General features: G+C 40.0%; 1 protein-coding gene across 1 annotated transcript in view; it reads left to right on the top strand.

Annotated features, from left to right (window-relative positions):
- The window catches only part of LOC121297616 (serine/threonine-protein phosphatase 2B catalytic subunit alpha isoform-like), a 216447-nt gene extending 189925 nt beyond the window's left edge, over positions 1–26522 (top strand). Inside the window, exons 9-14 of the mRNA XM_041224059.1 lie at positions 12646–12771; positions 13504–13581; positions 16458–16542; positions 17591–17688; positions 23930–23977; positions 25396–26522. Of these exons, the coding sequence (XP_041079993.1) occupies positions 12646–12771; positions 13504–13581; positions 16458–16542; positions 17591–17688; positions 23930–23977; positions 25396–25574 (614 nt within the window). The 3' untranslated portion in view covers positions 25575–26522. The remainder of the gene's footprint in view (positions 1–12645; positions 12772–13503; positions 13582–16457; positions 16543–17590; positions 17689–23929; positions 23978–25395) is intronic.
- Positions 26523–26749: the final 227 nt, after the last annotated feature.

Here is a 26749-nt window from a genome sequence, read left to right as displayed (position 1 = left end):
TTTACAGAGCATTAAAAAAGGACCAAAAAGAAAGTACACAGAAAGAGTACACAGAACTGCAAACGCAAGTCAAAAATGAAGTAAGAAAGGCCTAAAGAGAAATAGAAATGAACATTGCTAAGGGGACTAAAACCAATTCCAAAATGTTTTTCCAATATTACAACAGCAAGAGAACATTCAAAGAGGAGATTAAATGTTTAAGAGATACAAATGGCAAAATCATAGATGAAGAAAAAAAAGGTAACAGGTAACTACAGACCAGTAAGCCTGACTTCTATTATATGCAAACTTATGGAAACTATAATAAGATCCAAAATGGAAAATTACCTATATGGTAACAGGGTCCTGGGAGACAGTCAACATGGTTTTAGGAAAGGGAGATTGTGTCTAACTAACTTGCTTGATTTTTTTGAGGATGCAACATCGATAATGGATAATTGCAAAGCATATGACATGGTTTATTTAGATTTCCAGAAAGCTTTTGACAAAGTCCCACACAAAAGATTAATTCTCAAACTGAACGCAGTTGGGATTCAAGGAAACACATGTACATGGATTAGGGAGTGGTTAACATGCAGAAAACAGAAAGTACTGATTAGAGGAAAAACCTCAGAATGGAGTGTGGTAACCAGTGGTGTACCACAGGGATCAGTATTAGGTCCTCTGCTATTCCTAATCTACATTAATGATTTAGATTCTGGTATAGTAAGCAAACTTGTTAAATTTGCAGACGACACAAAAATACGAGGAGTGGCAAACACTGTTGCAGCAGCAAAGGTCATTCAAAATGATCTAGACAAGATTCAGAACTGGGCAGACACATGGCAAATGACATTTAATAGAGAAAAGTGTAAGGTACTGCACGCAGGAAATAAAAATGTACATTATACATATCATATGGGAGATACTGAAATTGGAGAAGGAATCTATGAAAAAGACCTAGGAGTTTTTGTTGACTCAGAAATGTCTTCATCTAGACAACGTGGGGAAGCTATAAAAAAGATGCTCGGATACATTGTGAAAAGTGTTGGATTACTAATGCACTAGTAAGACCTCATCTTGAAAATTGTGTGCAGTTCTGGTCACCTCACTATAAAAAAGATATTGCTGCTCTAGAAAGAGTGCAAAGAAGAGCAACCAGAATTATTCCGGGCTTAAAAGGCATGTCATATGCAGACAGGCTAAAAGAATTGAATCTGTTCAGTCTTGAACAAAGAAGACTACGTGGCGACCTAATTCAAGCATTCAAAATTCTAAAATGTATTGACAATATCGACCCAATGGACTTTTTTGACCTGAAAAAAGAAGCAAGGACCAGGGGTCACAAATGGAGATTAGACAAAGGGGCATTCAGAACAGAAAATAGGAGGCACTTTTTTACACAGAGAATTGTGAGGGTCTGGAATCAACTCCCCAGTAATGTTGTTGAAGCTGACACCCTGGGATCCTTCAAGAAGCTGCTTGATGAGATTCTGGGATCAATAAGCTACTAACAACCAAAGGAGCAAGATGTGCCGAATGGCTTCCTCTCGTTTGTAAACTTTCTTATGTTCTTATGTTCTTATTTGAAAACAGATGGCTCCCTGTGAAAGAGGGGCCCTAGACATGACCCTAGGAAGTTCAACCCGGGTTCAAGACCCCGGGGTTATTGAGATATGACCCCGAGGAGGGTCGTTTTTGGACATTTTTGACAGGGCGTGTCTCGGGTTCTGTGGAGATTAGGAACTTGATTTTTTGGTTGCAGGGCCAGGTAGGTGCCAGGACGGCTCAGCAAAGTTAATTTTTTCATCAGAAGTCGAGTTTTTGGGTGAATTACTGCACCATTTTAGGAGGTGGTTTGAGGCACTCCCCTGAGTCTATATCACTTTCAATGGTGGTTTTACGTGCCCAGGTTCGAGAGATATGCATGGAAATGTGTTTTTTAACCCTACCATAGACATGAATGAGGCTGAACACCCTGAAAATATTTTTTTGCAAAGAATTGCTGCAAGGTATGTTACATTATGGTATGTTACATTCAGGCTGGTCCCCTGAGTCTAGAACCATTTAAATGGTGGTTCTAGGTGCTTCTGTTCCAGAAATATGCACTAAAAGTGATCGCTTTAAGCATAAGGCAATAGTGCCACCTAAGGATAAGTGCTTCTGGATTCATTATTGACATGTATTAAAGGTGCTCTGTAGCAATTTTCAGCCTAGCGCATGCGTTTGTTACTTAATTAAGTAATTTAGGGAACAAAAAACAGGATGGACACCGGCCCGCCACGACCCGATTGGAGACCCCTGCTACCAGATTCATTGCTCCATATCACCAGATTTATATTGCGACCTTTTTAATTAAAACACCTAATGAATCTCCCTGTTGTTTCTTGCTAATTCTTCATTTGTTGTGTGCTTCTCCAGGCATTGCAGGGAAAAGATTGGGAAGGGTAGGGTAAAAGAAAAAATACTACAGTCATTTATTTTCACTTTCAACTCCCAGTCCCGTCTTCTCACTTTTTGATTTTATTTTGTGATTATTTAATTACAATTATTTAATTATTGCCATCTACTCATGGTTGCAGTCTCATTTCTGTCCCCAAAAGAACCTGAGTGCTACAATATATTGATGGACATTACATAAGCCAATGTCCTTTTTTTGGAATACAATGTTCCTTCTCAAAAATGTGAATTTGGGACGTTATCTGCAAACCAGATCGGCCCAGAATATGGGACATTATCTGAAAAACAAAGCAGCCCAGAATTTAGGACGTAAATGACAACAGGGGCCGTCTATATGTAAAACCCATAGTTTGTTATATTAGTACAGCAAAATACTATGCTATATTTTAATTGAAAGCAGATATCTCAGTCTCTTTCTATCTCTGATCACAATGTTAAAAATGCCTGCGCGCTTTTCCACTTGTTTGACAACATATTCATGTGACAGACATGGACCATTCGAAGCGCGAAACTGTTATGAGGTTCCATCCCAAAAACCGGGCCTGTGTCATACCTCATACCTGTGGAACAGGAAAACTGTACCTATTAAACGTTACTGTATGCATTAAACTGTACGTATTAAACGTTACTGTATGTATTAAACTGTACATATTAAACACAAAAGACCTACGTGTGGAGCAGGAAAACTGTATGTATTAAATGGTATATACGTTATAAGCAAGCTAGTTTTAACCAGAGTAATTCCCCATTAAAAAATTGTTTTTTGGCAGGGACATGCCTCCTCAATACGTTGTAAACAGAATTCTGTTCTAACAGGACTCATTATAAGTGGAGTGCACCTATATGAAGTTCCTTCAGTATTTTTAACGTGCTGACTTGTTACAATGTGCAAAGGAGCCATGAATTGTGTCTTTCTCCTCTCTCCAACACGCGTTGACAACCAGTGTTTTTGTCATCAAATGACTCGACTCAAGTCCCTGCAAGAAAAGACTCGACTTGAGTCTCTGACAGAAGATTCCACTCTGTTTGGGCTTTACTGACTAATTTGATTGGATTGCCAATAATTGCTTGAAAATATTAAAAGTAGACTGGACATTTCCATCAATGGATTTAAAAAAATGGAATTGATGATGCGATCAGAAACCCAGAGGCAGTGTAAGCTGTCTGCTACTGTAGTAGGACTTTTCTTTTTTTATGTTAAGCATTTTTGTCTTTTTTTTTTATTTATTTATTTATTTTTTTAGAAGGGTTTAATTAAGTAACAGCCAAAATTGTTTGTGTCAGACTTGTTGAAAGTCTGTAGCAAAATGGTTGATTGTTATTGTCAATACATTGAAAATACAACTATTAGTGCAGACATCGTGCAGGTATCGCAAAGTCCAGAAATAAAATAAAACGTTAACATATTTTGCACTGTATAAAACTGTTTTAGTAAAAAAATGAGATTTAGTTAAATATTTAGCTGTTAAATTTTTAGAGAGTTAAGATTTAGTTAAATATTTAGGTCAACTAAATCTTGATTCTCAAAATAAATATTTAATAAGAAAATATATATTTATTTTTAAAATAAATATTTAGCATTTAAATGTGGAAAATTTAAATATTTAAGTTAAATCTGTAAAAAAGACGTGAAAAAATTAATGCTTTTTATTTTATTTTTTTTTACACATGGCGCCCCATATTAGGCGGCCTTCTTTGTTCTCCAAATTGCTTCAGTTACATTGTAGATGTTATAACCAAATTTAATACCAGCAGTTTAATAGGAGGCAGTGTGGACCAGTGGTTAAAGTCCAGGGGCTTATAACCACAACGTTACCAGTTCAAATCCCACCTCTGCTACTGATCAACTAGCTGTGTGACCCTGAGCAAGTCACTAACCTCCTTGCGCTTCATCCTGTGGATGAGGTGTTAAATTAATATCCTATTGTAAGTGACTCTGCATATAATATACAGTTCACAGCCTACCTCTGTAAATTGCTTTATGATGGTAGTCCACTATGAAAGGTGCTATATAAAGATCATATTATTTTTATAGTAACTTAAAACAAAGCTTTATGCTGGCACCTCCATGCATGTCAAAGTGTGTAAATGGTGCTGTGCCTCTGACTGGAAGCTTTCAGGCTTGTGTAGTAAGTGTTGGTCACAATTGGTAAACTGTAATTTATAGTGTTAAGTTTGCTCATTACGATGGAAAAACACAACAGCAGTGACATACAGGGAACCTGCAGGCATGTTGGACTGTTTTTTTTACCAGTATATGTTTGTTTGTGTGTGTGTGTTGAGTGTGGGGGCGTCAAGTACCACAGACAAGAGGAAGGAGGCGCTGCCCAAAAATTTTGAGAACTACTGATCTAGAGTACCTGCAGTTGTCGAGTTTGCAAAAACAATGGAGTAGACAAGGAGAGAAATAAGCAGTCTGCATCCTGCCAGCACTGAGAAATGTCAAAATAAAATAAACTGTCTAATAGAACTGAAATCAGTTTTGGTCAAAGTATCAATACTTATTTGGTGGGTCAATCAATAGATTTTTATTTACGTGAGCTTAAAACTTAAATGCGGTAGAAAGGGGGCTTAGTGTTTACTGTCTGGTTTAATGCATATTGATCTAACTTTATACAATGTTTAAAAAACATTGTTTTAGAAAACAAAAAAAGAACTGGCAAAAAAAGCCATATTTTGCTAAAATTGTAAGTTGTTTTTAAAACCCAAATTACTACTTGCGAATCCAAACTCATGTACAAGCTTATAAACTTGTACACAAAATTTAATGTAATAATGCACTGCACAAGAAATGAACACACAAACAACCCTCTGGATCGTTAATAATTGTATTATTATTTAGTTTACATAACCGTTACATTGCACTGCAGGGATCCCGACTCCTCCCCTTGCACTGCAGTGATCCTGACTTCTTCCCCACACTGCAGTGATCCCGACTGTTCTCCCTGCACTGCAGTGATCCCAACTCCTCCCCTTGCACTGCAGTGATCCCGGCTCCTCCCCTTGCACTGTAATGATCGCGACTCCTCCCCTTTCACTGCGGTGATCCCAACTCCTCCCCCACACTGCAGTGATCCCGACTCTTCTCCCTGCACTGCAGTGATCCCAACTCCTCCACTACACTGCAGTGATCCCGACTCCTCCCCCACACTGCAGTGATCCCGACTCCTCCCCTTGCATTGCAGTGATCCTGACTCCTCCCCCACACTGCAGTGATCCCGACTCTTCCCCCTGCACTGCAGTGATCCCAACTTCTCCACTACACTGCAGTGATCCCGACTCCTACCCCACACTGCAGTGATCCTGACTCTTCCCCTTCACTGCAGTGATCCTGACTCCTCCCCTTCACTGCAGTGATCCTGACTCCTCCCCTTGCACTGCAGTGATCCTGACTCCTCCCCTTGCACTGCAGTGATCCTGACTCCTCCCCCACACTGCAGTGATCCCGACTCCTCCCCCACACTGCAGTGATCCCGACTGTTCCCCCTGCACTGCAGTGATCCCAACTCCTCCCTTTGCACTGCAGTGATCCTGACTCCTCCCCTTGCATTGCAGTGATCCCAACTCCTCCCCTGAACTGCAGTGATCCTGACTCCTCCCCTTCACTGCAGTGATCCTGACTCCTCCCATTACACTGCAGTGATCCTGACTCCTCCCCTTCACTGCAGTGATCCTGACTCCTCCCATTGCACTGCAGTGATCCCGACTCCTTCCCCCACACTGCGGAGATCCCGACTCCTCCCCCACACTGCGGAGATCCCGACTGTTCCCCCTGCACTGCAGTGATCCCAACTTCTCCCCTTGCACTGCAGTGATCCCGACTCCTCCCCTTGCACTGCAGTGATCCTGACTCCTCCCCCACACTGCAGTGATCCTGACTCTTCCCCCTGCACTGCAGCGATCCCAACTCCTCCACTACACTGCAGTGATCCCAACTCCTCCCCCACACTGCAGTGATCCTGACTCTTCCCCCTGCACTGCAGCGATCCCAACTCCTCCACTACACTGCAGTGATCCCAACTCCTCCCCCACACTGCAGTGATCCCGACTCTTCCCCCTGCACTGCAGTGATCCCGACTCCTCCCCAGCACTGCAGTGATAATGACTTCTCCACAGCACTGCAGTTTTTCCGACTCCTCCCCAGCACTGCAGTGATTCCGGCTCCTTCCTCACACTGCAGTTATCCCGAATCCTTCCCCTGCACTGCAGTGATCCCAACTCCTCCCCCTGCACTGCAGTGAGTGGGTGCTTGTACTGTGCAGCTAATGAGATGAGATATTAACTCAGGGAACAGTCTCATCTCAGCTGCAGGAGATCCAAGGTAGTTGTTGAAATGCTGGAATGCTCTTATTGTTTTCTGGTAATTTATTCATTGCTGAGCAACCCACAATTACTGCCCAAAAGAGAAAGATGTTGAGTGTTACAGCCTAAACTATAGCCTGATTACAAACTTCACAGAGATTGTAATAAAGCGCCTGCAGTCTCCAGGTCATTTCTGTAACCCACACTACTATCCAAAAAGACAGGCACTGTTTGCAGGGTTATATAAACACTGTTTGGTGACTAGGGGTCGTGCTGAACAGTCAATCAATAGAAAAGAAAAGTAACAGTCAACTGATAGTCCACTAATTGTGTATTACGTGACTGATAATTGTGAAGTGCTTGGTTTTATATGGACATAAGTTAAGTTGCGGTTGCAATCCATTACTTTTAAATGACATACAACCAGGAGAGATAACAAATTCTAACATGTGCCAGGGGATTCTCAGTGAGTGTTGCACCGCAGGCTATAGCACTCCCAGGGTCAGGGAGGTTCAGAAGCAGGCACTATTCACCCTGCTACAGTGCACCCTGCTGACCAAGCGCCCTGTGAGAATATAGACCTGTTTATGGAAGTACCTGTTCATGCCCACACTGACAAAACATCAATTTTTAAAGGGTAGATTTCAATTAAAAAAATGTGACCTGTTTTTAAATGATCAAAAGGCTGAAAAAGTTGTGTGAGCTGTTTTGAACCAATGAAGAAGCCAAGTCTTTGTTACTCTTCGTTGACCGTGTTAATAAGGTTATCACCATGGTATTGGCTTGGTTACCCCACTGGAAGTGATGCATTTAGTTCTTGCTGCACATGTAACTATATTGTGTATAACTTAATGTCAATGTATCAAACGACACAACAATACTAATTTAGATTGAACTTGTAAGGGATGCAAGAAAAAAGCGTCCAAGAAAATATGAACCATGAAATAAATAGAGGATTGTGACAGGGTGAAAACCCCTCACATGCAAATAGTGCTTATTTTGGTACAGACCTGCAGAATTTAAAACACATTGAAAAATGAAATAGAGCAATCAAGCCCCCATCTTACTCCATTCCATCTACATTCTAACATGGAAACGTAAGTATTTTAAATCAAACCCAACCTTAACCCTTTGCTGGGTCCAGTTGATATATAACACTGTTGAACATTTATACCAAAACTAAACAAATATGACAATAAATATGATACTGTTGTTGATGTAGCCGCTGGAATTAAACACATTTATACTCCAGAATATCGGAATGAATGCAAACAAGTACTGGTACAAAATAGGTTAACACAATAATTAAATACCCTATCACACTCTGCATTACCACAGCCTGTCTCCACTCTATTTACAAGTGAGAGGTCTTCACCTCATCATACTCTGCATTATCACGACCTGTCACCACTCTGTCACCATAATAAGTCCAGCAAACCCAAGTGGGGTCAATATAGAGTTTAAGAGTGTTAGTATTAAGCCATTAAAACCCAAGTGTGTGTAGAGATAGACAGTACTACTATTCAAGATGCTTTCCTTCATTAACCGTTTGAGTAGTGAGCGTTAGAATGTTTTGCTGGGCCCACTGGAGTGAGTTTTTTAATTCTTCATATTTACACTCCTCACATCAACACATTTGTTTGTAGGCCTATTAACAATTTATTAGGGTGAAGGCAGTGAGGAATCGTAGCTCACTGATCCTTGCCAAGTTGTCTGAGCTTGGGCCACTCGATGTTGAAGGTAAATATTCTTCACTGATATTTTCAGTAACACCTGATTCAGTAGAATAATCTAAATCGGAATCGGAATTCAATATAATTTCTAGTACTTCTTTCCCACAGAGCATTTTTCGCTGTTTTTCAGACATTGTTGACATTTTGATACTGGGTTGTGTGTAATTCCGTAAATATCTGTCCAGTGACGCAAGAGACCAATACAAGGTGTTACATACTTCTAGTGTTGCAATATCAGATTATCAGCAGTTTTGTAGACTCAGTAAGTCAAGTTAAAAGTTCAAGTTCAAAGCTCAAAATTCGAGAACGTACCAGTACATTCGTACTCCCTGGGGACCATTAATTCAATTACATACAGGTACATTCGTACTACTCAAAGGGTTAAACACTTACGTTGCTAGGTCTGAGATGACTTTCATCCATTCCACATCTTAGCAACTGCAAAAAGTGGCTGCATACAGCAAGCATATTTTCATTGCAACAGAAATGATTTCAGGGCTGCATACAGCAAGCATATTCTCATTGCAACAGGAATGATTTCAGGGCTGCATACAGCAAGCATATTCTCATTGCAACAGGAATGATTTCAGGGCTGCATACAGCAAGCATATTTTCATTGCAACAGGAATGATTTCAGGGCTGCATACAGCAAGCATATTCTCATTGCAACAGGAATGATTTCAGGGCTGCATACAGCAAGCATATTCTCATTGCAACAGGAATGATTTCAGGGCTGCATACAGCAAGCATATTCTCATTGCAACGGTAATGATATCAGGGCTGCATACAGCAAGCATATTCTCATTGCAACAGGAATGATTTCAGGGCTGCATACAACAAGCATATTCTCATTGCAACAGGAATGATTTCAGGGCTGCATGCCCGCTTGAATTTATATAACAGGGATGTGTATGGTTGTGTAAAACTGGTTTGCCATCTAGTGGAACAATAGACACATTACAAAACTGAAAAATGAAAGTATTTCCAAATAATTTTCAAAATGTGGCCCATCTTGTTGTTTGGGACCAAAATCACTGGGAGATGTGGTAAAGCCAATTTTAAAACATGTACATATCGTTTAAGCATAGTATCACCATGGGAAAAGAATGGGGAAAACTGCAAGGTGATTGTGGAAATGTAAACACATTGTCATCTAAACAAAACATGTGACAGTAAGTGTGGACATGGAGTGTGGGGTGTTAGAGGCCCAGGGCTTGGTTGTTGAGAGGCTATGTTAGGTGTTGTGAAGGGTTAGGGGTTGTTGTGAGGATGTGTTAGGTGTTGTGAAGGGTTAGAGGTTGTTGAGAGGATATGTTAGGTGTTGTGAAGGAGAGGTTGTTGAGAGGATATGTTAGGTGTTGTGAAGGGTTAGAAGTTGTTGTGAGGATGTGTTAGGTGTTGTGAAGGGTTAGGGGTTGTTGTGAGGATGTGTTAGGTATTGTGAAGAGTTACGGTTGTTGAACGGATGTGTTAGGTGTTTTGAAGGGTTAGGGGTTGTTGTGAGGATGTGTTAGGTGTTGTGAAGGGTTAGAGGTTGTTGAGAGGATATGTTAGGTGTTGTGAAGGAGAGGTTGTTGAGAGGATATGTTAGGTGTTGTGAAGGGTTAGAAGTTGTTGACAGGATGTGTTAGGTGTTGTGAAGGGTTAGGGGTTGTTGTGAGGATGTGTTAGGTGTTGTAAAGGGTTATGTGTTGTTGAGAGGATGTGTTAGGTGTTGTGAAGGGTTATGGGTTGTTGAGAGGACGTGTTAGGTGTTGTGAAGAGTTACAGGTTGTTGAACGGATGTGTTAGGTGTTGTGAAGGGTTAGGGGTTGTTGAGAGATGTGTTAGGTGTTGTGAAGAGTTACGGGTTGTTGAGAGGATGTATTAGGTGTTGTGAAGGGTTAGGGGTTGTTGAACGGATGTGTTAGGTGTTGTGAAGGGTTAGGGGTTGTTGAGAGTGTTTAAAGGGACTTGTGCAATGCACTGGATTTCATTTCTTACAGTTTCATTTAGACTGTATGATAGAGTGTTTCATGGTTCTATAGTAAAAGACAATGATGTGAGGTAAAAGAATAAAACTTTTTGACACACACAGACCTGGGCTAATGTCTTCGTCAGGATTTTAGACAAATATTTGTCTAGTTGACGAATGAGGGTGTTTACCTGTAAACCACAGCTGGGTTTAGACCATTTTACAGTACATGGGGAATCACTCTGGGCCACCATGGCTACCCAGGGATTACTCCTGTTGCTGTAAAATGATCTAAGCTCTCCAGATGGCTTATAAAGGTAAAGGCTGATCATATTGACCCCTACATATCGTCACTGTCCTTTTGTCTCAGTACACAAACACTGCAGTGCCATATAGGTGCCTTATCCATGAATCATATATTCTGAAGTACAATAAAAACGATAAACCAAGTAGGCAGACAATTTGGCCTTCCTTAGCAAACCAGCCACTCCATTGCCATTGAAGGTAATTTGGTACAGGAGCATTTACTGAAATATCACATTCTCTTGAAGTTTGGATTTAAACTTTTGCTGTTCTCAATTTCAAGTTTCAAAACAATTATGTTGATGTAATTCCACTTGGTAAAAAGTAGAATTCTGACAAGATTGACTATAATCCTCAGTTACTATGTGTGACTCAATTTTTCATTCAGAACAGAGCCTCTGTTGTAACTCAGAAATCTCACCAGAGATTAATTGAAATTTCACTTTATTTGGGCAGAGAGCACAGAATCCAAGGCAGCGAGAGAGAGCGCAGCAGAATAAAAACCCTCATGTGGCATTTTAATTATTTAACTGATCCTCTAATAAATGAAGCTGCTTTTTAAGGAGGAGCTGAGGGTTACACATTTAATATGGAACATATTGGTATTAGTCTGTTCCAATTCTGGTCACCAAGGTACCAAAGGGACATTGTGGCCCTGGAGAGAGTCTAACATGGAGCAACCAGACTAATCCCGGGTCTAAAGGACTGAGATATGAAGAAGAACTTCATTTATTTAGCTGTCTTAGATGAGGTATAAAACCGAGGTGTAAGTGACTCTGCAGCAGCAGTTATGATGCATAATTCATTCCCTAGTCTCTGTGAGTCACTTTGGATAAAAGTATCTGTTAATTGTCTAATTTCTTCTTCTTCTTCTTCTTCTTCTTCTTCTTCTTCTTCTTCTTCTTCTTCTTCTTCTTCTTCTTAATAATAATAATAATAATAATAATAGAATTGAAGTCTTTTAACATCTTCAGAGGAGTTCACATAGGTCACCCTAATCAATTCCTTAAGTACAAGACAGAAACTAAGACCAGAGGATACATTTGGAAATGAAGTAGAGGTAGACTTAGGACAGAGGGAAGGAGACAGTTCTTCACACATAGAGTGGTGAGGCTATGGAATGGGCTGCAGTACCTACCTAGTCATGTTGTTGAGGCTGAATCACCTGGATCTTTGCGACCCAACCTGACAATGTTTTGAGATAAATCAGCTGCTAGAACTGGACGTGCATTTATGGGTCGGTTGACCTCCTCTTATTTTTATTTTTTGTGTGTTTATTATGGTTTTGAATTTCAATACAGTGCAATATTTGGCTGACACAAAGTGCTTAATTGCATTAATAAGTGCTGCCACACTGCAATAGTGACGATCACCTGACAAGATGGCAAATTACAAAATGGAACGACTGTCAAACACTGTTTATCAATTGTTTAATGGGATTATACCAGTGCAACTAAATTCAAATTCACCAAATGTATTTTAGGCAGGGGACTGACTGAAATGCAATGCATTCTGGAGCCTGTTGTTCCTAACAAAGGGCAATCAAAATTAGTCTAAAAAGTATATGTGATGAAAAAACTATAATATATATATTCGAGTCAGTGCTATACCCAGTGGAAGATGTACATGTCATTTCACGATTCATAATTCTATACTGTTGTCCAGCAATACAAAGTATATTTCTAAATTACTACAGCACCCAGAGCCACTGCTCTCAATGCAAAATAAAAAGATGAGCTTCGCTTGGTCACAATGCTGAACTAAATAACGTATTCATAAATTGAAATGCAGATCCTTGTATTAATGTCACTGTTTGCTGTTATTTCAGACATGTAGGGATTTAGCAGCAGACAATACCCAGTTTACACCAAGTGCAGAGTCTTACTGATTCCTGTTTCTAATGTTTGTTTTCAGCTGCAGTATTGAAGTATGAAAACAATGTCATGAATATTCGACAGTTCAACTGCTCCCCTCATCCCTACTGGCTTCCAAACTTCATGGATGTCTTTACTTGGTCCTTGCCATTTGTTGGGGAAAAAAGTATGTGGATCTGAACTTTCCATTCCTAAAGTATAAGTGTTCAAAATAATTCCTCAGTACCTCTGGGGTTGCTTGTTGCCTGCTCTACCCCACTCACATGCCTTGCTCACTAAACATCATAGTATCTCTACTTTTAAAGTGATTCATTCCATGCCATGGAAATCTATTCAAGTGTGCAATTTTGAAAGAAAGCAAACCTGTTCATCTAAAATGATGATCTCTGGTTATAATGACTCATTAAATAGACTGAATTTTTGAATTGCTGCGGCAGCGGTTCTATCCTGAAAGCACCATAACAGCATTGATTCAAATGGGATTGCTTGAAATTTGATATGGTAAAAATATTGATCAAATAGTATTGTACAGTTATTACAGATAACTTTACACTCACCCATGCACTTCTCATTTAACCATTGGGTGGGAATGTATGAAGCAGGCAGAAATATGAAATAAATGGAAAGTGGACCCATGGGTTAAATGAGCAAATCAGCATACTGCACAGGTCTGATTGCTGGACAGGTATGTGCTTTTAGTAACTAGTAAGTAAAACAGTTCACTTCATTTAGTGACAGTTCACACTCCCTTTATATGTCAATTGAAATCAATTTGTTGGTGGTTTAGAGAGAGGAGTTGAAAAAGGTTGCACACCCAAACCTGGCCTCTGTTAAAGTATCGTGTAATTGTAGAGCTAGCTGGCCTCCCTAATGCTAACACACTTTCATTCCTTTGCAGTTACAGAGATGCTGGTGAATGTGTTAAATATCTGCTCCGATGATGAGCTCATGAACGACGGTGATGAAATCTTTGATGGTAAGAACCCTGTGACACAAATACAATGATTCTTGGTTGTAAATCACCCTCCAAACCTGTGAGGGCGCTAAGTAGCGAGAGGGCAAGACTCTGTTGCAATAACGCATTGACCCAGAAGGGAAATGACGTGGCAGCTGTAGATTGAAAAGGCGGTTGCCTCTTCCTTCGTTTTGATTTGTGTAAATAAACCGAGAAAGACTGTGAGAGACCCCGTTCCTATTCATAAAAGTACAGTGAGTGTTTTGTTTGTTTGGTCTTGTCTTGTAATGGTCTTGTCTTGTCTTGCACATTACCAAACAGCTAGCGCAGGTCTGGAGCTACTGCCTAGGGCCATCACTAAGCCAGATCGACACTTCACCAACAGTCACTAAATAACCTGTATCACCCACCATGAGCACTACTACATGCACCCAGGACTTGTGACCATGTATCTATTATTGTGAGTCAGATATTGTGTTATTAGTTGGGACTGCAATCCCGTTATTATTTACCCCGTGCAGTACACATTGTTGTATATTGCCGGGGGATTATTGTTTTGGTCACCGGACCTGGAATAAAAATAAAGATCACTTTTCCAAACTGGATTACAAGGCTCTGGCTGTTTAATTACACACTGCCTCACTCCTGCACCTGTTCTGACTCGTCCACTTTGCCACAAACACTCAAATGGGGGCTTAATATTGCACTTTAATAATGACCGTTCTTTTGATTTAGTTGTCATAATGAATCATCCAATTAGAGTAGAAGCTCTTAGCATTTAATTGATATTTGGTTTAAGTTCATAATGTATTCAAATACTATTTTAAAAGTCTTAATTAATGATTGTTTTATTTGTTTTTATTTTCAGTTATTGAGACCCTAATTTATATGACATATTGGTGACTAAACTGAGTAATGTTTGCTTGGATTCAGATGTGGGTCATTGTTTACTGTTTACTATTTTAAAGAAAGTCAACTCAGTCTTAGACCCATAGAATAACATATGTCTTCTTGATAATATTACAAATTTGATGTAAAATAATTTTAAAACTGAAGTAGGAATATATATTATTGGGGCATAATGGAGGCTCATCTAAGACACTGATCATTTCAGAAGTGTTATGCAATGAGTTATTTGTTAATAGAAAAATCATGTTACATATATTGTTGTTTTTACATTGCAGAGCTGCTTTTGTACTTAAGATTTTGTTATAATTGATATTGTCATTCATTCAAAAGTCATATTGATATAAAAATCTATCCTAACATTTATCAATAGTATATACCATTCAAAATTAATATTGACATAAAACTCTGTCCTAACATTTATCAGTCGTATATACAATTCAAAATTCATATTGATATAAAACCTGTCAACACTGCCCATTACACTCCTCCCCCTTTAACCTGTCAGCACTGCCCATTACACTCCTCTGCCTTTAACCTGTCAACACTGCCCATTACACTCTTCCACCTTTAACCTGTCAACACTGCCCATTACACTCCTCCCCCTTTAACCTGTCAACACTGCCCATTACACTCCTCCCCCTTTAACCTGTCAACACTGCCCATTACACTCCTCCCCCTTTAACCTGTCAACACTGCCCATTACACTCCTCCCCCTTTAACCTGTCAACACTGCCCATTACACTCCTCCCCCTTTAACCTGTCAACACTGCCCATTACACTCCTCCCCCTTTAACCTGTCAACACTGCCCATTACACTCCTCCCCCTTTAACCTGTCAACACTGCCCATTACACTCCTCCCCCTTTAACCTGTCAACACTGCCCATTACACTCCTCCCCCTTTAACCTGTCAACACTGCCCATTACACTCCTCCCCCTTTAACCTGTCAACACTGCCCATTACACTCCTCCCCCTTTAACCTGTCAACACTGCCCATTACACTCCTCCCCCTTTAACCTGTCAACACTGCCCATTACACTCCTCCGCCTTTAACCTGTCAACACTGCCCATTACACTCCTCTGCCTTTAACCTGTCAACACTGCCCATTACACTCCTCCCCCTTTAACCTGTCAACACTGCCCATTACACTCCTCCCCCTTTAACCTGTCAACACTGCCCATTACACTCCTCCCCCTTTAACCTGTCAACACTGCCCATTACACTCCTCCCCCTTTAACCTGTCAACACTGCCCATTACACTCCTCCCCCTTTAACCTGTCAACACTGCCCATTACACTCCTCCACCTTTAACCTGTCAACACTGCCCATTACACTCCTCCCCCTTTAACCTGTCAACACTGCCCATTACACTCCTCCCCCTTTAACCTGTCAACACTGCCCATTACACTCTTCCACCTTTAACCTGTCAACACTGCCCATTACACTCTTCCACCTTTAACCTGTCAACACTGCCCATTACACTCCTCCGCCTTTAACCTGTCAGCACTGCCCATTACACTCCTCCCCCTTTAACCTGTCAACACTGCCCATTACACTCCTCCCCCTTTAACCTGTCAACACTGCCCATTACACTCTTCCACCTTTAACCTGTCAGCACTGCCCATTACACTCCTCCCCCTTTAACCTGTCAACACTGCCCATTACACTCTTCCACCTTTAACCTGTCAACACTGCCCATTACACTCCTCCCCCTTTATCCTCACAAAACTGCCCATGACACTCCTCCTGTTAACCTCTGCAGCCAATCTACGAGATCTGGATCAGGGTACCAATGTAACAGGGCAGAGGCTTGTTTGCATTCATGGTTCTAAAGCTTTTAACCTCATCTCACCAACAGGGGTCAGAATTCATAACAACTGTGCATCACACAACACTGTCTGTTAGAAATCCAGATTGAATCCTGTGATTCCACCTGCAATGTGAGACTGATGAATATCAGAAGTAAGATTTTTGTTTCCTTTTCTTAGCCAATGCTGCTGCTGCTCGAAAGGAAGTGATCAGGAACAAGATACGAGCCATTGGCAAGATGGCCAAAATGTTTTCAGTCTTGAGGTAAGTACTGTAAGTACAGGAGAGTTAGAAACAATCAAATAAACTTGAAGTGCAATGACTAACGCTACAGGGGTGTTTCACTGTAGACCACTCCCACTGTTTACAATATTTGTTGTATAAAATGTATGGGTACCACCATGGGAGCACTCAGATTGTAGCCCCTCTCCAGGCAACACGATTTCAAACAACATGTATGTACAGTATATCAGTCAGCAGCAATCAATAACGCTAGTATTGAAAGAGCATTTGGAATGAACACAGCAACACTACTACTGTATATCACAACATTCTTCCCACTTAAATTAATTGTAGCTAGCAAAATATTCTCTGCTATGCATCTATTCGTTTTAAAGGTCTCCAATGTTCAGTTTTGAAAGACGTTATGACAAACATCCATTTTCATTTCAGAACATGATACTGTGTACTACATGTGAAAGAGAGCTCTGTTTACAAGCCATGCTTTTAGACTGTCTTGTACTTCCTGGATCATTGAACCCACCCCTCTCTAGCTTCTTTCATGCCAATAACCAATCAGCCAATCCCATTGACCGACATGCTTTCAGCCACTAATATGCTTTGACCCAGAAGACACTGCTGAGTTGAAATGGCAGGTATAAAAACTGAGAGCTTTTATGCTCTTCTCATATTTTCCACATTTTACTTTTTCCTTTTCTATATGAGCTGCTGTAACTAGTGCTGTTCACACCTCTGCAAGGTTAATGTCCACAACAAAAAGCAAGCTGTTGACACATTTGTCACTGTTATTTTTAAGACCTCTATAAGGACAGTTGAGGGGATCTATAGAGATGTGTGTGTCTGCTCCGCTGAGGGAATCTGCCTCTTTTGGCACAGGACATTGTGACAGGAATAAAAATAAAACCTGAAAAAAGGGATTTGTGAGATTTTTGTTGATGAGAGACTATACATGTGTATGTTACTGCTATAACATAAATGTATTTCAGTCAATAACACAAATAATAAGCAACAAGTATGACCTCTGGAGTGTCTCTGAAGCTGCTAACCCTATCATGTGAACTGTGTTCCACAGAGAGGAGAGCGAGAATGTTTTGACACTAAAAGGTCTGACTCCGACTGGAATGCTTCCTAGTGGGGTACTTTCTGGAGGCAAGCAAACCCTAGAGAATGGTGAGTGAAGAAGTTACTTTTTTCAAATCATACAACCAGACAATGTGAGAACAAGGGCTTTTTTATTATTTAGTTGTCTGCAATTATTTTTATTTTATTATTTTCTCCCAATTTAGAATGTCCAATTATTTTTAGGCTCAGCTCACCTCTACCACCCCTGCACTGACTTGGGAGGGGCGAAGACCACACGCTGTCCTCTGAAGTGTGTGCCGTCAGCCACCCACTTCTTTACACACTGCAGGCTCACCATACAGCCACTTCAGAACTACAGTGTTGGAGGACAATGCAGCTCTGGGCAGCTTACAGGCAAGCCCGCAGGCGCCTGGACAGACCACAGTGGTTGCAGGTGCACGGTGAGCCGAGGACACTCTGGCCGACCTATGTCCAAAGCTATGTCCAAAGACAACGTGTGTCTTCCCTCCATGTTAATAAATATAGTTGATGAACTGGATGCCATGATCCAGCTTGATCACCCGAAACAGCACTACAACATCCAACAAGTCTCAGAACTGCCCAAATAAAATGTCAAATAAACGTATTGACTGTGTTTTATTTGTTTGCATCATTAATATTTAACACAACAGTAAATCCAACACAACTTAAAAGAAAGGAGAGAATCTCTGACAGCACAAGACTCTTCAGATCGCTTCTGTCCAGTTGAAAATGGCGGCTGAGGTAACCGTCGTAGTTGCCAAGTCTGCTTATAATAAGTGGAATTGGGCTTGTTTTGAGAGTAGCTGGTTGGAATTTGCATAAACACCCATACTCTGTTATGGATTTGCTTGTTTTGGGCTTGTTTTGAAAGGCAGTGTCGCTTTTTTTTTTTTTTTTTTTTTTTTTTGCGTGTGAGACTTGGCAACACTGGTAGCCTTCCCTGTCTGTCTCACAGGCAGCCACTGATTCCTGAACACCTAATTTTGCTGTTGACAAGAGTTTGTGCAGTATACAGCAGGCAGTGGCAATTTTGGGAACGAAATAATGCTGCACTGCAATCCGTTTCACCAGTATCCGTGTCACAGAGATGGCTGAAGTGGGCGGCATCAGAACCAGGAAAAGGAATACACACAGACAGGATGGATGAATGGTGAAATGATGATGGCGCTTGCTTGCGCCGGTTTATTGTAAAATAAAAGGGTTTAACAAACAAACAGAAACAGGACACGACACTTTACGCTAAAATAAATATACAAACAAAAATGGACTAACACTTAACAACAATACGGTGAGCAGATTGACAAACAAACACGGTGAGTTAAATAAACAAGTATCATGCTGGTCCCACCAGCATGCAATAGTAATTGAAATTCAAACTCTCCTACTCTCTCTCCCGTTCTCTACTCACCGAACACCCAACCCCGAGTGGGTGAAAACATGCTGTTTTTATGCAGCTGTACCAAGACTCGAGTGCTAATCAATCATTCAATTGGAGTCTCGGTACAACTGCACGTGAATTAATAAAGTGCAATTCCCCATGCTCACTTATTACTTTTTACTTCCACGTGAAGTGCTGTGCAATCCTCGTGCCTAAATACAAATATACATTTTAAACACTCGTGTTACACAGACCCGTTTATATCCAGTGTACCAATGACTATACATCAACATTTAACAAACCACACGCAACATAACAGATAATATACACAGGGGCGGGCACTTTGTCACAATCCGCAACCTCCCTTTCAAGTGCCCACTACCCGTATTTACCCAAGCGTGGTGTTAAATGCTTCCTCAGCAGTGGTCAGCCGTCCGGACAGTATATATAACGTCTGTGTCAGTTTTCAGCTATGGTGATCTGCAATACCTGTTGGTCAGTTTCATATTATACCTCCAACTTTATTTTTAATTAATGAGTCGTAAGATAGATGAGCTGAAACAATATTCACTACTAACAACATGACACCCCACTAATGACATTTGAAAAACAATTTGGGCAAGATCAGTAAAACACATTATTAACCAACCGGCACAAGGTGTTCTGCTTTATTACAGCAGCTTACATTCACTCATGTACCAATCCTCTGCGAATGGAAACCACATTTTCACAAAATGTAACTTTATGCAGCAAATTTACACATCAGCCCCCACCTTTCCCATTCCTTTGCATGAAGTTGGGTGAAAAGCCTGGTTTACTCAAGTGAAATAAACTGTGCGAACGGAAACCCAAAAGAGCATTTTACAAGAGACATTTTTCTTGTATAAATGTCTCGAGTTAAAAAAAAAACTTGCATGGAAACCCCATGAATGAAAACATTTACACTGTTGTCAATGGAAACATTTAAAAAGAAACAAGAAACATTGGCTAACGTTGACCACAAGAGGGAGTCTGAAGCCTGCTGAAGCCTGAACCAAAGAAACAAGAAACATTGGCTAACTTTGACCACGAGAGAGTCTGAAGCCTGCTGAAGCCTGAACCGAAGAGAGGCCATGTTTTCACTAAAACTCATCTGCAGTAAAGGAAATGAAATCTAAGTAGACAATAAGAACAAGAAGTGTTTCTTAATGAGGGATATGCAAATTGCAAGGTCTAAACGGCTGCTTTCTGGAACTCTACCACTTCCTGTTGTTTCACTGCCATGGGGCAGGCTGAGTGGTATACCATGGCTGACACAGGATGTGATAAGGTACCAGGAAAAAGCAAGCAGTTTTCTTTATAGAGGGAACAGTAAAAAAACAAGGTAAGAAAATTGATTTGAAAGGGGATGATGTGACTGTAATACTAATACGAGGTAGATGAATGGGGTTGAAAGCTTTGATTCTCACCCCTTAAGAGTTTTACAAAGCTTTTTACTTCAGTTGCAGGCTCTAAAGTTGGTTCCTCATTAGCATTCTATCATTCTTGCTACCAGGCATGCGTTTGTAGATTATTCCATTAAACATTGATGTAGCCTGTTTCCTATACAGTGGCTCTCAAAAGTATTCACCCCCTTGGATTTTTCCACATTTTATTGTGTTACAACATGGAATCAAAATTGATTTAATTAGGAGTTTTTGCCACTGATCAACATGAAAAAGTTCATAATGTCAAAGTGAAAAATAAAATCTACAAATTTTCAAAAAATCTTTCTAAATTAATTACAAGTACAAAACAGAAAATAATTGATTGCATAAATATTCACCCCCTTGAGTCAATATTTGGTAGAGACACCTTTGGCAGCAATTACAGCCATGAATCTGTTTGGATAAGTCTCTACCAGCTTTGCACATCTGGACACTGCAATTTTTGCCCATTTTTCTTTGCAAAATTGCTCCAGCTCCGTCAAATTGGATGGGGACCTTTGGTGAACAGCATTTTTAAACTCTTTCCACATATTCTCAACTGGATTAAGGGCCGGGCTTTGACTGGGCCACTCCAGTACATTGACCTTATTGTTTTTAAGCCATTCCACTGTGGCTTTGGCTGTATGTTTGGTGTCATTGTCCTGCTGGAAGATGAATCTTCTCCCAAGTCCCAGGTCTCTTGCAGACTTCAGCAGGTTTTCCTCCAGGATTTCTCTGTACTTTGCTGCATCCATTTTGCCCTCTATCTTCACAAGCTTTCCAGGCCCTGACGCAGAGAAGCATCCCCATAGCATGATGCTGTTACCACCATGCTTCATGGTAGGGATGGTGTTCTCAGGATGATGTGCGATGTTAGGCTTATGCCAAACATAGCACTTAGCGTTGAGGCCAAAAAGCTCTATTTTGGTTTCATCAGACCATAGAATCTTCTTCCACTTGGTCTCAGAGTCTCCCACATGCCTTCAGGCAAACTCTAGCAGAGATTTGATGTGAGTTTTTTCAACGATGGCTTTCTTTTTGCCACTCTCGCGTAATGCCAGTTTTTTGAAGCACCTGAGCTATTGTTGCCGTATGCACAGTGTCTCCCAGCTCAGCCGTGGAAGACTGTAGCTCCTTTAGAGTTTCCATAGGCGTCTTGGTGGCCTCCCTGACTAGTGCCCTTCTAGCCCGGATACTCAGTTTTTGAGGACGGCCTGTTCTAGACAGATTCACAGCTGTGCCATATTATCTCCAATTCTTAATAATGGACTTTACTGTGCTCCGGGAAATGCCTTGGAAATGTTCTTATATCCTACCCCTGATTGGTGCTTTTGAAGAACCTTTTTCTGGATTTGCTTTGACTGTTCCTTCGTCTTCATGATGTAGTTTTTGTTAGGAAATGTACTAACCAACTATCGGACCTCCCAGAGACAAGTGTATTTAACCTGAAATCATGTGAAACACCTTAATTGCACAAAGGTGAACTTCATTCAACTAATTATGTGACTTCTAAAGACAATTGGTTGCACCAGAGCTTATTTAGGTGTGTCATAGCAAATGGGGTGAATACTTATGCAATCAATTATTTTCTGTTCTATATTTGTAATTAATTTAGAACAATTTGTAGATTTTATTTTTCACTTTGACATTATGGACTTTTTTTGTGTTGATCAGTGGCAAAAACTCCTAATTAAATCCATTTTGATTCCATGTTGTAACAATAAAATGTGGAAAAGTCCAAGGGGGGGTGAATACTTTTGAGAGCCACTATAGCTATAGTGCCTATGGTAAGTATTCACCCCCCTTGGATGTTTTCAAAGTTTGTTGTGTTACAGCCTGAAATCTTGATGCATTTAAATTTGAGTTTTTTCCTTTGATTTACACAATCTACTCAACTTTTTGAAAAGGCAAGATAATTTTTATTGTGAAACAACAGTTAATGAAAAGCAAAAAACCCCTGAAATGTATTGGTTAGATAAGTATTCACCCCCCTGAGTCAATACTTGGTAGAACCACCTTTGGCAGCAATTACAGCTGTGGATCTTTTGGGGTAAGTCTCTACCAGGTTTGCACATCTGGTTTGTGCAATATTCTCCCATTCTTCTTGTCAAAATTGTTCAAGCTCTGTCAAGTTGGATGGAAATCGTTGGTGGACAGCAATCTTCAGTGTTGCCACATATTCTCAATCGGATTCAAGTTTGGGCTTTGACTGGGCCACTCTAGGACATTCAATTTCTTGATTTTAAGACACTCCAGTGTCTCTCTGGCTGTGTTCATTGTCCTGCTGAAAGGTGAATTTCTGTTCCAGTCTTAGGTCTTTTGCAAACTGAAGCTGGTTTTCCTCAATGATTTGCCTGTATTTAGCTCCATCCATTTTGTCCTCTACCCTGACAAGCTTCGAAGTTCCTGCCAATGAAAAACATCCCCATAGCATGATGTTGCTACCACCATGCTTCACAGTAGGAATGGTGTTACCTGTGTGATGTGCTGTGTTGGGTTTGTGCCAGACATAACACTTTGCATTTAGGCCAAGTAGTTCAATTTTTGTTTTAGACATAACGCTTTGCATTTAGGCCAAATAGTTCAATTTTTGTTTCATCGGACCACATAATCTTTTGCCACATGCCTTTTTGCAAATTCCAAGCGGAATTTTACGTGGGCTTTTTTCAGAAATGGCTTCCTTCTTGCCACTTGTCCATACAGGCCAGATTTGTGGAGTACCTCAGCTATTATTGACACATGGACAGTTTCTCCCATCTCAGCCATTGAACGCTGTAGGTCTTTCAGAATTGTCATTGGCCTCTTGGTGGCTTCTCTGATCAATGCCCTTCTTACACAGCTGCTCAGTTTGAGAGGACAGCCTGCTTTAAGCATATTCGGGGTGGTGCCGTATACCTTCCACTTCTTAATGATCGACTTGACTGTGCTCCAAGAGATATTCAATGCGTTTGAAGTCTTTTTATAGCCCTCCCCTGATCTGTGCCTTTCCACAACTTTATTCTGGAGTTGTTTTGAAAGCTCCTTGGTCTTCATGGTAGCATCTTTGCTTTGAATGCACTACCCAACTGTGTGACCATACAGACACAGATGTATTTAATCTGAAATCATGTGAACCACTTTTATTGCACACAGAGGGACTCAATTTATCTTATTGTGTGAATTCTGAAGGCAATTGGTTGCACAGAGTTTATTTAGGAGTGTCATAGCAAAGGGGGTGAATACTTATCTAATGAAGACTTTTCAATTTTTTTTTATTTTTGATTGGTTTGTTTTTTCACCCCTACATTTTTCACACATTGATAGTGTTGAGTAGGTTGTGTAAATCAAAGGAAAAAAATCCCATTTAAATGCATCAAAATTTCAGGTACACAACAAACTGTGGAAACGCCCAAGGGGGGGTGAATATTTCCTATAGCCACTGACTTCATTTAAAGCTACAATGTCATGTTTCTGAAACCCCCTCACATGTCTGTTTCTTTCACAGCTACAATTGAAGCTATTGAGGCCATTGAGCCACCCGAGGATGGTGAAGGTAAGACTGTGTGCAATGTCTGAAGTGATGTCCTTTACCTGTTTCTGTGCTAGTGCTGAACATGCAAGTCCTGTGCAAACTCACAGGAGCGTATTTACCTGTTTCTGTGCTAGTGCTGAACATGCAAGTCCTGTGCACACAGACAGGAGCATACAAGGGCACTGGAACTAGGGGTGCTGGGGGTGTGGCAGCACCCCCTGGCTTTGCATGGCTTCCATCATATACAGGGGTTACAGTTTTGTTCAAAGGCTTTCAGCACCTCCACTTTAAAAATTGTTCCAGTGCCATTGGGAGCATATTGACCTGTTTCTGTGCTAATGCTGTTCAAACTCACAGGAGCATATTTACAAAACATTTCCTCCAGCCTTTCGTTATCTTACCTGTTTAGTTTTCAAAATTACAACCAAGCAACTAAGTTTTATTTTTCAAGTTCTCTAATATACACATCTTGTACCTCATTTTGTAACATGAGCTTTTTTTTTTAAAATAGGAGTTAATTAGAATATAGGGAATGGTTTGAAAATAAGGTCCATGATTTACAAAGATTTAGTAAATTATTTTTTCTTGCTCCTGTAATTTGTGATACTGTTGCCCTTTGCTGCCCGGTGTCCAATATATTTGACATTAAGAAAATAGGCATAAATAGGAAGAGGAACATGCCCTGGGCACTACAGGGTTAAAACATTAATTAAGTAGTGATGAGAGTACAGTAGGTAGCCAACATCAGCGCGTTGCTAGGATACAAACATTTGTACAGGTCACATCAGTTACACATATTTTATTTACATATTCCTAATTTAAAAATGAAAGCTACACAATTGTTTTATTTAAAAAAATGGAAGAATATGACCTGAAGATTTTTAATTTTCGGAGTAATGGAAAGGGAGGACGGAAAAGCAAAAAACTAGCTGACCTATCGGACTATTTTTACTTCAGGTATTCGCCTGTCAAATTAGCAGTCGTTCTATGCCTACTCTAAACACATTTTCCTTATTTAAAAGATTCATGTTCAGCTTGGAATTTTTTTTAACTGCTTTATTAATCTTCTAAGATGTAATTGATATATTAATGGGCTTTATACAAGTTTACCAAAGTACATTTGTATGGTAATTTAGCAGTTGTCTATGCATTGTTTTCCATACCTCCCTGGGTTTTACATGCTTATCAATACTAGCCTATGTTTTAACATGCTTAATTACACTTTGCAATGCTTTTACTATGGGAAACTTTATTAAAAGGGATTGCAACCACAGCTGCACCTCCGCCTATCTGAAAGTACAGTCACAAGACTTCCAGTTTCTAAGGTGGATTTACATGTCCCTGAACATGGATAGAGGTCATGGTGATGTTTTAACACTACAAGCTGTACTTGTGTACTTACTGACATGCCTGTCTTCTCATTTTGCTCTTTCCTGAAGCAGTCAGAGGATTCTCCCCCCAGCACAAGATCAACAGTTTCGCGGAAGCAAAGGGCTTGGACCGTGTCAACGAGAGGATGCCTCCCAGGAAGGACGCAGTAAACAATGTGGGCCATTCGATGGGAAAGATGAACATGTCGGAGTCCAACGGGACAGATGACAACAGTAATGTACAGTGAGACCACTTCACATCCCCACCAACTCTACCAACACATTGAAGCCTCTTATCTCCAAAGCAATATTCTGCTTCAACTGAAATTAGACTTCTCAAGAGCCAATTTTAGAGAGCTGAAGGTCTATTGCTTTGAAGACAGAATATGCGCTAACTACTTAGAGGTGACGTTTACCGCTTTTAGGAAAAAAAAGGGAACAAATTCCAGCAAAAAATGCATTCAGGCAGCAGTCCGCAATGCAGCAGCATTCTCTTCAATCCCTAAGAAATACGGGAATGATTTTGTCCTTTTATGTACTTCAGTAAAGGCTTCATAAGGATGCATTTGTGGGTGCATTAACCGTATTTTGGCACCTTATATTTTAAATGTTAAGCAAAGTTTGAGTTCATAAAACATCTTCTACAAATTATCTTGCTGTTTAAAAATGTTTTGCTACTAGTGTTACTAAAAAAAAAAAAAATGTTTAAGTCTTATATAAAAAAAAATGTGTACAATTTTGATTTACAATGAATCTTACCTGAAAATGATGTTTTGTAAAACAATTTCTCTGCCCCCAATTTGTCTACTCTGCTGGAAGGCTGATAATCCTTTTAATAAGCCACTGTCAATAATGTTGCTAAGAATCAGCAAATAATTCAATTTATCTTCTGTTGCTCCCTGCACAATATAGACTACTTGTTCATTTATCACTTGCCTATAATTAAAAATGCATACAGTATGTTTTGCAGACCGATTGACCATACCGTTAAAATAACAATAATAATAATAATAATAATAATAATAATAATAATAATAATAATTTGTACAGAATCTATAGAACGCATCTATAGAACGCATCTATGCATGCGGTTACATTTCTTATTGATATGTGCAATTATCTTTGTGCTGTGTTTCAATATGGTAATTCTGAATTTTTTCCTGCTTTATATTTATCTTCTCTTTGTAAAATTCTGTTTTAAGTTTTTTTTTTTTTTTTTTTTTTTTTTTTTTTTTTTTGCTGTATTATTGAAGTTCTTTTAAACTGTTTATTCTAACTTGTATTTTTATGTTGCGTTCCTGTACAGGAGTATTCAATAGGCGTGAATGAACATATTCAGTGAAAAGCAACATTTTTGGCTGCCAATGCATGATCGCATGGTTTATTAAAATGCAACACAGATTTAGGCACACTGTTGTGCCTC

The sequence above is a fragment of the Polyodon spathula genome, chromosome 22 (assembly GCF_017654505.1).
Source record: "Polyodon spathula isolate WHYD16114869_AA chromosome 22, ASM1765450v1, whole genome shotgun sequence".
NCBI lineage: Eukaryota > Metazoa > Chordata > Actinopteri > Acipenseriformes > Polyodontidae > Polyodon > Polyodon spathula.
The sequence above is the reverse complement of the archived record's forward strand: the minus strand, read 5'-3'. Positions and strand labels throughout refer to the sequence as shown.